At 36.6% G+C, this 15155-nt stretch overlaps 1 protein-coding gene across 2 annotated transcripts in view; it reads right to left on the bottom strand.

Moving 5' to 3' along the window:
* LOC122800094 (serotransferrin-A-like) overlaps positions 1–15155 on the bottom strand; it is a 653725-nt gene that overhangs the window by 36737 nt on the left and 601833 nt on the right. For both annotated transcript variants that reach the window (XM_044069618.1, XM_044069619.1), the window contains exon 15: positions 14122–14306. In XM_044069618.1, the coding sequence (XP_043925553.1) occupies positions 14122–14306 (185 nt within the window). The remainder of the gene's footprint in view (positions 1–14121; positions 14307–15155) is intronic.

Here is a 15155-nt window from a genome sequence, read left to right as displayed (position 1 = left end):
CTAACATCTGTAACCTTAACTTAGGTAATACCTGGAGCACTGAAAATAAGATCAAATTCTTCTGCATTTTTCTAAAGGAATGTTTTGTTTCAGATGTCTGACATTTCATCCAGCAGGGAGCCATTACCTAAACATTAATGGTGTAAAGTTCTTGGCATAGCTTCACTGGCTTTGAATGTGATGGACCTTCCCTACTTTGTGTCCAAACATAGTGAAATTTTAACATTTTTGCAAAAACTTTCCACTAGAAAAATGCACAAGGACAAATGGAAGTGTTCTTTTATCTTTGCATACTTAAAGGGTACAGTACATCAAAAAGTATTGTTAGAGAATCTGCTGCAAAATATAGCAAATCTACTCAAACAAGGAAACAGCTACTTTTTGTTAAGTTGCATCTGGCTACAATTTCTGATTTCCATCAGGGGTCACCATTTCCTCTCAGTAGCAGTGGCCAAAGTGAGTAAAGCATTCCTAGAAGGAATCTTCCATCTTAGGCCTCCTTTCAGTGACCTGGTACCGCCTTTGGGCTTTTACGTTTTTGGCTCAAACCAAGGACACTTTGAACCAGCCTCCTCTAATACCTTTAAATACTTTTCTTTGAAAAAAGTTTTTCTGGTCACTATTACAGCACTCAGAAGATGTGCAGGCTCTGTTGGTGAGGCCACCATTCATGGTATTCCACAAAGGGTAATACTGCACACAGGTCTTAACTTTATGCTGGAAGTGGCTCCGGAGGCTAATTGAAACAATTCATCCATTCATCAGGGTTTTTTTCCAATTTATCAGAACAAGGGTATATCCTCTATTGCATGGACATACACAGAATATTGATAGTCTACAATAGAAGGACCAAAGAATTAAGGCAAACTAATCAGCTCTTCATAAACTTTGCTACTCAAATGAAGGGTAGACTAATATCCAAAGTTATTGTCTCTAGATGAATTCCTTGATCCGCGGTGGTGGTGCTGCGGTAGCGTTGTCGCCTCACAGTAAGATGCTGTCCGGTTCGATTCTCAGCTAGAGCATCTTCTGCGTGGAGATATGCATGAATGGGTGTACCTTCGTTGAAGGTTGTGCGTCAGGGCTGGTAACTCGGCACATAAAAATCAACTACCAATCATTAGCGGACCGGAGTTCCGCTGTGTTGACCCCTAACTGGGAAAAGCCAAAAGACACAACAACATTGTCTCTAGATGAATTCCTTAGTACCCTGTGTTTTGCTACATATCAGCAGGCCGCTACACCAGGGCTGCAGTCGTGTGCTTTGCATCCTTGAGAAAGTAGAAGTCATCTCTGCATCTCCAATGTGGTCCATTCTCAGTACCTTTGCTGAACATTATAAATTAGCCATTGCTTCCAGGGCATGCTCCTTCTTTGGGGTTACAGCTGCCAAGGCATTGGTTAATTGGATACTTTTACCCTAGTATTTATTTATATTTATTTCCTGGGTAGTGCACTGATCAATACTGACCGATTTCAGATATACAGGAATGTAAACAACAACACAGTAGTTCAGAATAATTATGTATAAATAACTGTGTATATACTTTCTAGTGAAGAAGCACAGTGCAATGTACAATCAAGTAGAATGTAATGTACAATATATATCCATTAGTTTCTAAAGGGGGACAATCTTCAGTGAATCTTGAGAGAAAAGAATATTCTTGGAAAGGAGACGGGTTAGGTGATATACCCTGTGTTGAAGTAGGAACATTTGGCTTGGATGAAAAAGTGTTTTTTGAGTTGCATTCTGAATTTGGACTAAGTGTTGACTTCCTTAGTGTCAATGGTGAGAACTTCCCAAAGAGTAGGCATATGAGAGGAGAAAGCATGTGCAATGCTGTGGAGTTTGGCTCTAGGGGTAATGAGAGTTGGTGTATGCAGCTGGGAACTCTAACTGGCAAGTTTCTAAAAATGGACCATTTCTTATCAGATATGAAAGGTATGTCCTTGCAGTTACACTAGATCTGTATATATTCTATTTTGGGACCATATTCCCAAGTAAATGTTCAACTGAGGAATAACCAGCCTTCAAAGCAATAACCAATAAACAAAAATAAAGTCCAAGGCTGTAGGAAGCACCCCACAGGAATGAAAGACAATAAAAACGCTATTTATTTTCCACAGTTTCACACAGAAGACATTAACGTTCACAATGGCACATATGTTTTTGTCTGTAAAGAGACTTCATCAGATAAGCATCCTGTGTGCCTTCCCTCAATTTATACAAACAGAAATTAAAAAGCCACCAATAAAATGCTTATAGTGAAAAACAAAGATTGCTAACTGTTGCTTAGTACTGCCGTTTAAAACCCTGTTATCACACTGAAACAGTAGCCAAAACCACTTTTTAAAAGCTTACTTATACATTAAAATATTGACAAACAAAACTATCAGTAAAAACATTAAAAAGTGCATCATAACCATTGAATGTCTGTATATATAAAAGATGTTTAAATATATGTGCAAGAATACATAAAAATATACATATTTTAATTTTCTTAAAACCATAATACAATGTCTCTCTCAAGTGGTTAAAATAGAAAGTGCACCCTTAAGTCCAAAAATTAAGGAAAATGTTGTGTAGGCTCACATTAAGTGTGATAATCTTTCCAGAACAATTCTAAACCATTGTAAAAGCACACCATGAAATTATTAAAAACTCTAAATATAGGAAGATAGGAACAAAGGGGATCTATAGTTTAGCAGCCCTTAGTTTTAATAATGGGGCAATAGAAATATTCTCATTTAAACCAGGGGCTTTAGCAGCATCCAAGGTCACCTGCCAAAATAGCTAATGGTATTCAAGTCTGGTTTCCCATGGTCCCCCTCTGGCATCAGGAAGAACAGTCTCAAGAAGAAAGAAAGAAAAACTTGCATGTTCACACCTCAAACTATGTTTGCACAAAGCATTCTTGTCATTCCTTGTCCTAATGTTGTACACATGCTTGTAAATACGTTTTTTTAATTTTCGTTCAGTCTTGCCCACATAAAAGGCTCCACAGAGCCCACAGATCACTAAGTATACCAAACCACTAACTATTTCCATAGATCACCTTATTCCTACTAGGAATTGGTATATTATCAGTATTTGTAATGTAGGCACATTGTGATCATGCTCTGCACATATATGTTCCTTTCTTATTAACATTAATTCCTCTCATATCCAACTTACAACCTTCAAAAAGTTCTTTTAGGTTCGTCCCCATTTTAAAAATAATTTTCATGGGTTCCTTAGCCAAACCTTTCAAGTCAGTAAGGGTGGTGAATCTATTCCATTCTCTCCTCAGAGTCTCTTCTACTTTCTGAGAATCTGAATTATATTCAATAATAAGTGCCTTATTGTATTGGTCTCTACCCAGACCAATGCACTGGTTCCCAGTAACCAAAGTACTCTTACCTAACAGAGGGAAATATTTTTCTGCACGTGAATTCTTGATTTTGGATTTATTGTCTTTCAATAAATCAGCAGGGTAGCCTCTTTCACTAAACAAACCTTCCAAAAATTATTCACATTCCTCATCAAAATCCTCATCCACAGAGGTCATCCTGCTAGCTATAATTAGTTGCCCTTTAAATATACTTTTTTCTGATGATGAGGGTGGCAATCCCAAAATGCAAACAGGAGTTGGAAAAAGTTTCTTTGTGAAACACTTTAGACTTAATACCCTGGGATGTCTTAATTATGCCTACATCCAAAAAATCCATCTTGTTATAAGTAATGGTACTAGTAAAGTGAAGAAATGTGGTAGTTGTTTCGAGATAATCTAAAAACTCATGTAGTTTGCTCTCTGTGTCCCTCCAAAAAATACAAATGCCATCCAAAAATCGCTTGTAGTGTGACCAACTGGAACTGAATCTAGAATATAGAATATAGTTCTTTTCCCATCAGGACAGTACACTATTTGTATAAGTGGGGGTGGCATTGACCCCCATGGCCACCCACTTAATCTGATGGAAAAAACTTGCCACCAAAATACATGAAATAATTTTTTAACACTAATTCCATAAGTTGTAGTACCACATGCAAGTTGTCAGTAGAAATATTAGATTTTTCCACAAGGGCTGCTTCTAGCCAGTCTAAACCAATAGTGTGGGGTAACAGAAAACAGATCTTTAATGTCCACTGCTACAAAAATTATGTTATCAAAAGACTGATTAACATCAATTACCTTCAAAAACTTACAGGAATATTTAAAAATTTCAGTCTCAGTACCCCACAAACTCTTTAATTTGGTATCCACAAATTTGGCTAGGGGTGCCGTCTTGGTGCCCTCAGCTGACACAACAGGCCTAAGGGGAGGATCCCCCTGGTCCTTGTCGACCTTGGGGATACCAAAAATGGTAGGTATCCTGGGTCTGGCAATGGACAAATATTTAAAGGTGTCATGGTCAATCAAGCCTTCCAAAAGGCGGTCATAAATAGCAAGGTCAGTTTTTCTGTATGGCATGTTAATTTTGTTCCTGCAAAAAACAAGTAATCTCCATGGTATCCCCAAAGTCTCAAAACAACCCACTAAAGTGTAGTGGGTCCAAAAACAAAACAGTGTAAGAAACTTTTCTGTGTGGAAGATTTTCAGTCCATATATTTCTAGTTAATCACTGTATATTAATCAAATCATTCAACAGTAGTAGTAGAAGTAGTGAACTTAAACTTATCTTAAGTCAAAACAAAACAAAAAATAATAACAGAAAATATATAATTGTACAGCATTGCTAAGTATTCGAAAGTAATCCAAGCAAGGCAGGCAGTCTGTTTCCAGTTGAAAATCCTTTATTAAGTACACAGACAAGCAATCCAAGTAAAACAAAAATAGACTAACAATTTCCTCACAAGCTTTCTAAATATATTTATTTATTTATTTATTTATATTTGTTGACTGGGAGTGTCCGACTGGATGTAGGTCCATTTTCAGCAGAGGCCCGGGGAGAAAAGCTCCACAGTTAAAATAAACAGACAGTAGTTACATTGGATTACATAGCGATTAACAATTTACATAGCAATTACTTACAACATATTTACAGATGAAGAACATAGTACATCAGTAGACAACTAGAATCTTTATCTGTGAAGTACATAACAGACATTAACAAATGTTAAAATAAGAAGTTCCTGCTGTATAATAAGTACTAGGCTTATGAGCATCTGAGCTTGCTATAATCAAGGTAGTTAGTGGAGTGGAAAGAAAGGTAGTGGTTGGATGGGGTGGGTGATATTAGAGTGGGACTTGCAAGGGCATAGCCAGCAAGTTTTTAGGTGCGCTTTTAGTAAAGTTTTGAAGTGGGTGCATGATGTTATGGAGGTAATTGTGGGTGGGAGGGAGTTCCATAATTTGGCTATGGTGCAAGAGAATAGTGCTTCACCAGCAGAGTTATTGGCTTTAGTGATCTGCAAGTGATTTTTGTTGCTGGATCTTAGTGGTCTGGTGGAGCGATAGGGTTGGAGTAGATTCTGGAGGAATGGGACATTTAGTGGATGGTTTACTAGTTTATGGGCGAGTGAGAGTTGATACCATTGAAGGAGGTGAGGGACTTCAAGCCAGCCCAGTTCAGCAAGTGAGAGACAGTGGTGACTATGATAGGATGCCCCTGTGGCGAATTTGGTGATTTTATTGTAGCAGGTCTCTATCTTCTTTAGATCGCATTGCCTTAGGTTGGTATATATTGGAGAGGCATAAAGTAGGGTGGAGATAAGGTGGGAATTTGCTATTGAAATCTTTGCTGCTTTGGTGAGAAGATGCTTATTTCTGCATAATGCTCCTAGTTTTTTGTGGACTTTTTTTATGGTCATGGATATGTGAATGTCAAATTTTAGTTTATTGTCTATTTCCACTCCTAGCGATTTGGTGTGTTCAGTTGGGTATATAGTGGTGTTGTCTTTTGCTGTGATGTTAAAGTGAGAGTTGTTTTGAGTATGTTTGGTGGGTTGGAAGATGAGTAGTTTAGTTTTGTTTGGATTGAGTATTAATTGGGCATTGGATAACCAAGTTTCAACAGAGGAAAAGGCTTCCTGTGTGACTTTTTGCAATTTGGGTAGGATATATACTTTTTATCAGGCATGGGAGTGGTTTATTGTGCTGTAAAACAAAGTGTTATTGGTACACATGTTAAATTCACATCCCTGCCCAGATCAGTGTAACATTCGAGCTAGATGGAACCATTTTTGAGAAACCTGAACAACTTAAAGAATGATTTTCTAGTGAGAGGCGATGAAAGTCAGATGTTAAAAAACATCCTGGAACCCATTATAGAACTGAAAAGGACTGAAGCACCTTCACTCAGCTCCCCAGTAGAAAATTGTTAAGTAATTCCACAGAGAATAACAAATGCAAAAATAGCTGCATCCTGACATACATTTTGGATTACCACAGTATCAAAAATATTATTGAAGAAGACTGGGACATTGTCACAGGAAACCCTTTTCTGATTAACTTATTAGGTGAAGCCCCATCATTTGTTTATAGGAAGGCCAGGAACATTAGAAGTTTTGCTGAATTTAAACCTAGACCATATGAGAAAAGCACTAAAAGATGCAAAACTAATTGCACATTTTGTATATTTATACAGCAAGGTGATAGTTTTTATTGCCCTTATTTAAAGAAAATCATTAAAACCAGTGCAGGGGGTGACTGTAACACTACAAAAGTAATTTTCAGGGCACAGTGCAATGAATGTGATGCATTCTATGTGGGCAAGACTGTAAATAAATTCAAGCATAGGATTTCATGTCATCTGTCAGAAATCTGCTCTGGATGTAAAAATAATGCACTAGCCAAACGTCTTTCTCTTCATAAAACCCACACAGATTTTAAGTTTCAGATCCTGGATCGCATAGACATGGGTGATCTTGAAGGAGACATCCCGAATATTCTGGAGAGACATGAACTCATGTGACAATTAAAGCTGAATTCTTTTAGGAAGCCGGACTAAACTACTACTGTTCAATTAAAAGTGCACTGGAACTTAGAAAATTGCCACATTGTTTACATGACTAATTGTATTTTATTTTATTTTATTCTACCAGTTGGTTTTAAATACTGTTTTAAATCAGTTGTAATTTAAGTGTATATTTTGTTTCCATCATCATACATACATTTTTTCTTATTTTTATTTTTTTCTTGTTCTTTTTTCCACTTTATTCAAAATGATGTGTAATAACAATACTATTATACAACAACCCCCATTAATATTCCAAAATGTGCATGCTGATTGGTCAGCGTGCACATTGTAAATCAGACTTATACTAATGGAAAAAGGTCCGGTCGCCCGGACGTTTTCCATTAGTATAAGTCTTTTTTTTTACAGCAACAGAGAACGCAAGATCTCCGTTGCTGTTTAGACACCGTCTCGCTATGTTAAAGAAGTTTAACATAGCGAGACAGCTTTAAAAAAGGTAACGGAGATCTTCCTTTCTCCGTTGCTTTTTTTAAAGCTGTCTTGCTATGTTAAACTCCTTTAACATAGCGAGACTCTTTGTATAAAGCAACAGAGATTCTCCGTTGCTTTTTTTAAAGCTGTTTCGCTATGTTAAACTCCTTTAACATAGCGAGGCACTTTGTAAAAAGCAACGGAGATCTTGCTTTCTCCATTGCTTCTACACACAGCTCTGATGTACTGCGTAAGCATACGCATGCACAGTACATCAGAACTGCCACAGACTACCAGACAGCTGCGGAAGGGCAGCAAGGCGACATTATACAATGCCATTATTTAAGAAAAGTAAGTATTTTTTTTCTTAAATAATGTCATTGTATAATAGCAATAACCCACTTCTGGGTGTGGGTAATACTGGATTTACCCATGGTTGTCTTTGTTTGGCCACTCGGGCTTCGCTCTCGTGACCAAACCACACCAACCGTCAGTAAATCCAGCATTACCCACACCCAGGCGTGGGTTATTTCTATAACAAATTATATAATTATATATATTTTTATAGATTGTTTTTAGGGTTCTTGTACACAGACCTGAAGAAGTCTAGAAGGATGAAAGCCATCTTGGTTAACAATAGGTTATGAAAATAGAAATTGATTTTTACATGCAAAATGTATATGTATATATTTATATATATTTTTTGATTGCCAAATGAACTAAGGTTGATATATTTCCAGCGATTTAGTATATTGTCTTAGATAAAATCACAGACTTAATAATCTACTTAATAATTTGGTTAAGTAAGCGGTACCACATCATTATAAATTTTATTTAAAGTACATAAGGGGTATATATTATTATGACTAAGTAGGGCAGGACCAGCTCGAATGTCACACTGATGGGGGAAGAGATGTGAATTTAACATGTGTACCAATAACACTTTATTTTACAGCACAATAAACCACTCCCATGCCTGATAAAATGTATATATATATATATATATATATATATATATATATATATATATATATATATATATCTTTAGAAAGCTTGTGAGGAAATTATTACTCTATTTTTGTTTTACTTGGATCGCTTGTCTGTGTACTTTATAAAGGATTTTCGACTGGAAACAGACTGTCTGCCTTGCTTGGATTACTTTTGAATACTTAGTAATGCTGTGCAATTATATATTTTCTATTATTATTTTTTGTTTTGTTTTGTTTTGACTTAAGACGAGTTTAAGTTCACTACTTCTACTACTATTGTCTGATCTGATTAATATACAGCGATTAACTAGAAATATATGGACTGAAAATCTTCCACACAGAGAAGTTTCTTACATTATTTTGTTCCTGGAGACCCTGGAATATGTAACAGTGTCCTCCAGGACTTGCGTCATCTTTCCTTCATAAATAACATTGTCCATGAGGACTGACCCCCCCCCCCTTGTCAGGTTTCATAACCTTGACCATATTCCTGTGAACATTCTCCAGTGGGGCCAGGAATGATTCAGCCAGCCCCAACAATTGTGACCCCGTACATACAATGGCTGATGGCTAGCATTATATTGCTGCTGTTGTTCTCCTAGCTTTTTACGTACTATTACTTACTTCCAGAACAAACCCTCATGATACCAACTGAATGTGCCAATGAGAACTGAAGAGATGAGAGCAGAGAATTATGGGGACTCTGGGAGATGGAGTAATTGCCTAAGGTACCTTCCGATGCTGAGAAGTTCTAATGCCAGTTGCACATAGTACTACAGGATGCCAAAGATGGGCACATTCCTGACAGATCTAGAATTATGTTAAGAATATATCATTCATTTTTTTTTCATTACAGTTGTGAAGATATGTGTAGGCTGCCAGCTTAGCTAGATATAATTTTGTAGATAATTCTATGTCATTGTAAATATGAAATTAATCCACAGGTTTGTCCTCTTAAAATGTAAGAAAACTGTGCTAAATGTTGAACTTCAAAAATGTAACCACAGTGCACTCTGCTGGAAGAAAGCTGATAAGTCAAGCATTGTATGACTGTTTGAGTCCAAGGCTTGAAGACATAATGTCTGGACAGAGAAATTTCTTCTATTGTTTTGAGACCAGAGTTAATTGCTAGATTTTACATATATGATGTCTTTTATTGCTGTAGTTTCCTGGCCATGTGCAAGATCAAAGAAATGTTAAAACTCTGAGTTTCTGTTAGCCTGGGAACCAGAGAAGAATGATGTAATCTAAAATGAGTCAGCAGTGATGTATTATTTTAAGACTTTCTCAGAGTCAGAGAATCAGAGCATTTTGCATTTGTCTTCAGAATTGACCACTCACCACCACTTGCTTTGCTCTTGCTTTACTCTGTCTCTATGTAAGTAGGATCTTAGACTTTAGTGTTTCTCTTGAGAAATAGATAGAAAACAGTAAGTTAAGACTAGCTGTTTTCTGTATTTATGTCAGGCTATCCTACAGTATTATTTTAAGCATTTACCTGTGATTTCCGAACTCTTGATTAGCACTGTGTTGAATTGAGAAGATATGTCTTGTGTTTTTATTATTAAATATATATAAACCTTTCAACTGTGGCTGTTTTGTGTAGAGATAATTTAAGCTTTAGAGTGCATTGCATGTATATAGTGATAGTGTACAAAGCCACTCTGCACAGTAATAATTGGACACCCTTTGGTAAGGGCCTTTTTAGTAGCTGATAAGAGTAGTTGGTGGCAGTGATTACTACTTTATAGCCTGGCAGGAGGGAGCATAACTGGAGAACCTGTGCCAGCCTTCCCCTGGAGTGTCTGTGTGTTTGTATGTAAACCAAATCTCAAAGTGTGTGTTTGTCAGTTACTTGGGCAGGGACACAAAGCACTGGTTGGACAGAGAGGGCACTGTAGGTTTTGGCTTGACTACTCGGCTGAGATCTGTACCCTATAACTGTGCCAGTGGGGAGTCTTATTGGGGATCTGGAGAGAAGGGGAGAAACCAACCCCAAACTGACTGTGATCTCTGTGTGCTCTTAAGGGAAATTGTACTTTACTGTGTGTGCACTTGTTATCCCTCCCAATGTGGATGCCCCTCACTGGTGTTAGTGGTGAGGATTGAGGCTCCTTGATTACTGGGTAAGTGCACGGGTGTCACAACAGTTTTCTGATTTTTGCCATTATGTTTAGGGAACTTCTGCAGCTTTGTATAATGATTTTTTTGTGGTTCACAAATTCTGTAAACCTTGATGAGTGGAGGTTTACTATGCCTGAAGGGGATAAAACTTTTAGTAATAATCTACAGTGTATTATTATTAAATGCTGTTCAGTATTATAGCTTATCCTTAGCATTAAAGATTATGTGCCCTAGGACCCTCTTCAAAATACTTATTTCAGATAGTACAGAGCAAAGTATTTTTTTATTTAAATATAATTTACTTTTTCCTGTGCTTGTTGTACTGAAGGTTTAACCTTGGGTGGAGGTAGATTCTTTGCATTCTGTATTTGTAATAATGTTGACCATCCTTTCTATAATCTTAATTCTTCAGATATCTCCTTCCAGTCCTTAATGCTATATTGTCTGTGCTACGCACTAAACATGTGGTGGTACTCATAAATATAAAATAACCAATGAGCAGTGCTGTATAACAATGAAGTTTCCGATACACAAACTACTATGCCAAAAATACAAATTCAATAATGCAAAGCTTTCGGGCTAACCACCCGTCAGAAGTACATAAAAATAATAAATTTTGCTAACCACCCTTCATCCTTAAGAGAGTAGATAGTGGAACATAAATCAGAGATTAGAAGAAATGTGGCCACTAATGCTCTCAGTAAGCATATTTCTGAGATAGACTCTAGACATGTGTTTAAATTTAGAGGAATAGATACAGTTGTTATGGGAAGCAGGGGAGGCGATATGAATAATATACTAAAATTAAAAGAATGTGAATGGATCATTAGGCTTCAGGCTGACACTGAACCAGGTTTAAATAATGCTGTCAGCCTCAAACCTATACTGATAAAAAGACAAAGAGAAAACATATAGCAAGTACATGTAGTTCTCTTTTTTAATGTTGAAGTTAATTTATCATTTTTAGTGTACAAATGATGTTTTTTAAATATTTTATAAATTCAGGCACTATTGTTTTAAATGTTGTAATTGTTACCTGATGATGATAGGCTGGCTGTATCATGTGTTTTCAACTAATCCCTATTTAAAAGTGGAGATGAAAATATATTATTTTTATGTACTGATGAAGGGTGGTTAGCCCGAAAGCTTTGCATTATTAAATTTTTATTTTTGGCGTAGTAGTTTGTGTATCGTGATACTCATAAATGTCATTTGCAGTTGAGCAGCATGCCCTCTTAGCTTGGCAGAGGTACACTGCTTGGCTATAAAGTAATTCAGATGCATGCAGAATTAGTATGCCTCTGAATTACATTAAAGCCCTTCTGTGAATATCTTTGAGTCACTTACTGTGCTGTTTTAAGAACAGTGGATAGGCATTCCTCTGCTTAGACTGTAGCTCTGTAGCTGTGCAGCTAGGGTCTGCTCAGTTAGGGAAACTACTTTCCCTGCTGAAGTGAATGAATGCAACACACCTAATAACCATGACACCCACTGAGGAAATTGCATAAAACATCAGAGCCTTTGAATCAACATGGTGTGGAACTTCTCTACTACCAAGGACGTCTCATTAAGTATGCCACTACTTGGATATGTATTGATGTGAATCAGGTCTATGTTTAACTGTCGAATAACATTTACATGGAACGGATAAACACCGACCCCTAACCATCAAATGATCATTCAGCGAATGTTCATTTCGGCGAATGGGAAAGTAGTTAGTTGGTCAGCACTTTCCCATCTGCCCTTTTCTCCACTATAGTGCAGTCCCAGAGTTGGTGTATATAGTTAGAGGGTGTGTGGGGCAAAGCCCCCCACCTGGGTAGGTTTGAAATGCTGCCTTTTTTAGGACAGAAAAGTGTTGGCTAACTATTTATTTTCCCTGGTGAAAAAAGTGAAAGTTCGCTGAATGAACGTTCTAGTTAGAGGTCAATATTTAGCCATTCAATGTAAATGTTATTTGATTGTTAAACATAGACCTATGTGAATCTGAGTGGTAAGGTTGTACTCCTAGGTTAGGTTTGCATAGAATTAAGAATTTTCATTTGGATGTTCACAAAACTTATCCAAGGTGGTCTTAAGTAGTATATAAATGTTTATATTTTTTGATCATAGCTTTCAGTACATTTTACTATACTGGCAGATTAACAATAGCAGTTGTATTGCATTAGAGAATTTTTTGGAATTAATTGAGTTTTCCATTCTGCAAAACTGTGATGATTTTAAATGGTAGAGCTCAAATATTAAATATTTTGTTGTACCTCATATTGCCTGGTTTGGTAATAGGATCAGAAAGGAATAATGTGAAAAACATATTCGGGTAGTGGTAACATCAGATACATAATGCACATTTTCCTGCCTTCACGTTCCTTATTTTACAATATACATGAGCTGAGAGTAGTGTGTAGATGATTATTTCCTGATTTCTCATGTGTACATATGATGATTCTAAGATTTCTCATTAAAGAAAGGCTTGTATCTTGTCTGCTTATCTTAATTGTTTTCACATACTGTTGGTTTATTTTCCATAGTGAAGTATTTTTCTATGCTTTGACTTACTGGGTTTGTGGAAGAACAGAACATATTTATTTGGGGGTGTACTTTGGTTGGTTGAAGTTTCAGTACTTTGAAATCCACTTGTGAGAGACCACTTCTTCGAAGCACTGAAAAGTGAAAACTGAGTACAGAGATCACAATACAGCGCAGAATAGGAATATTCCCTTTTCCTCGCTGTAGTTAGATCTTGGAGTTGGTATATTTAAGTAGGGATGTGTGGGGGGATGGGGGGGTGCAGAGGGGCTTGCTCCCCTGCAAAAGTTTTTTTGCTTTGTTTTTTTTTTTTTTTTTTAGTCAGCCCATCAGGCGACTAGACTTCAGTGAAAGTGACTTTCATTGAAATTCACTTTGGCTGAAGTGGGCATCTACTTTTCTTTTTCGAAGTAATGAAATTTCAACAAAGAAAAATAGATCCTTATTTGGCCATGGTAATTTGTTTCAGAAGCTAGAATTTTAAAATGTGGAATTCTGAGACCAAAACAGAGAACAGAGAAAAAATAATTTCTGACACTTTCTATATGGTGGGTTTTGTCAACATACTTCTCCAGTGCAGTTTCTCCCACTCCCAGCACCTTATACATTATTACGTTATACCCAAGCTACTGAAAGTTTGGATAAAAATATATAACCTAATTGTTTTAGAACTTTGAGCTATGTAAGAACATAAGGATCCCCAATTTAATCTACCATTGAATCAGTATTTCACCTATGGAGACATTTAAATCCCCTGTAAGCTTACTAATTTCAAGGGGAGTTTTATCTGAAAGTGGCTCGCTAAATGGACATTTAGTGAAATTGTTTACTGAACAAAAAGGGAGCATCAACCCGTATGGTAAGTAAATAAACAAGTCCATTGATGGGAGAATGAAAACTTCAGACAAAATAATGCATGAAAAGTACTATTTCTTATAGTGCCAATATTTTTTTAATTATTTTTTACTGGAGTATCTTGAACCTTGAAAATTTCTCCTAGTCCACCAATGTCATGTAGCTTGAAGAAAAAAGAAAACACACAATCTGCTGCAATTGCTAATACATTATTACTCTTTTATAATGATGTCTTATCTGTAATAGATATTTTACCTACCTGCTGTCTTTTTAAGAAATTGACAACTTCCTTACGTTTTTCAGGTCGGGTCACTACGGCATGAGCAGGGACTTTTGCCAAATAGCATTTCCTGTAATTAGCAACAGGAGCTCGACTATCATCAAGGCAAAGTAGTTCAAAGTCAGTTGATTTCAGGTTTTTTGCCCAAATTTCTTGGTTATTTCCTGTAATGAGAAGTTTAGTCAGAGGAGATTTTGAATACCTTCCCCCTGCTTAGCACTCATTTCTCAGCTGTATGCAACAATTTTTAGATGCTGTCGATAAGATTTTTACTTTAAAGTTAAGGTTAACTGGAGTGGTAATGACAGAGCCACAAGTGAAAACTTCAACACAGTCAGTAGACTCAGAAAGAAGTCAGCTCAGCAAGTCTGTCTGAATCTGAGACACTGCAGTCTTAGCTGATAAGTAGCATTGTACATGTTTTTCAGTATCATTCGGATATTGTTATCTAGTTTGTGAAAACGTAGAAGGCAAATACCCCATGAAACAACACCAGCATCTTAGTGTATCTGATTCATGACTTTAGCGATGAGGCTGAACTTCCTCACATTTACAAAGAGAAGTCAGCAAAAACAATACTTTTATGGCAAAATAAAAGCAGTTGCTCTAATATGCAACTTCCACCTAGATAAAGCTGTAATGTCATATTGGGTGACCACAATGAGTCAGATTTCTATTATATCAGTTTTGATACTTACTGCTGTAGCTTTCAGAGCAGAAGGAAGTTATATACATTGTGCCATAGTCTATTTAAGTTAAATTTGCTAGATATGGCATCTTCATATGTATCATTGAATCTCTCCCCCTCCCGATTGTAATCTGGATTTTTAATGATAGAATGTTAGTTCCTTTTCATAAGTTAATGATAAAATGGTAATGCCATTGACTGATGACAGATCGAGAATATTGGAAATGTCTCACTAAACTCCTGTGTATCACATCACTGCATACTTCCTATGCAATAGAGTAAGTGATTGCTGTTCGTACTAGTACAGGATGCATGACTGAATCTG

This window comes from Protopterus annectens, chromosome 4.part0 (assembly GCF_019279795.1).
Source record: "Protopterus annectens isolate FY-2018-M chromosome 4.part0, PAN1.0, whole genome shotgun sequence".
Lineage (NCBI taxonomy): Eukaryota > Metazoa > Chordata > Ceratodontiformes > Protopteridae > Protopterus > Protopterus annectens.
The sequence above is the reverse complement of the archived record's forward strand: the minus strand, read 5'-3'. Positions and strand labels throughout refer to the sequence as shown.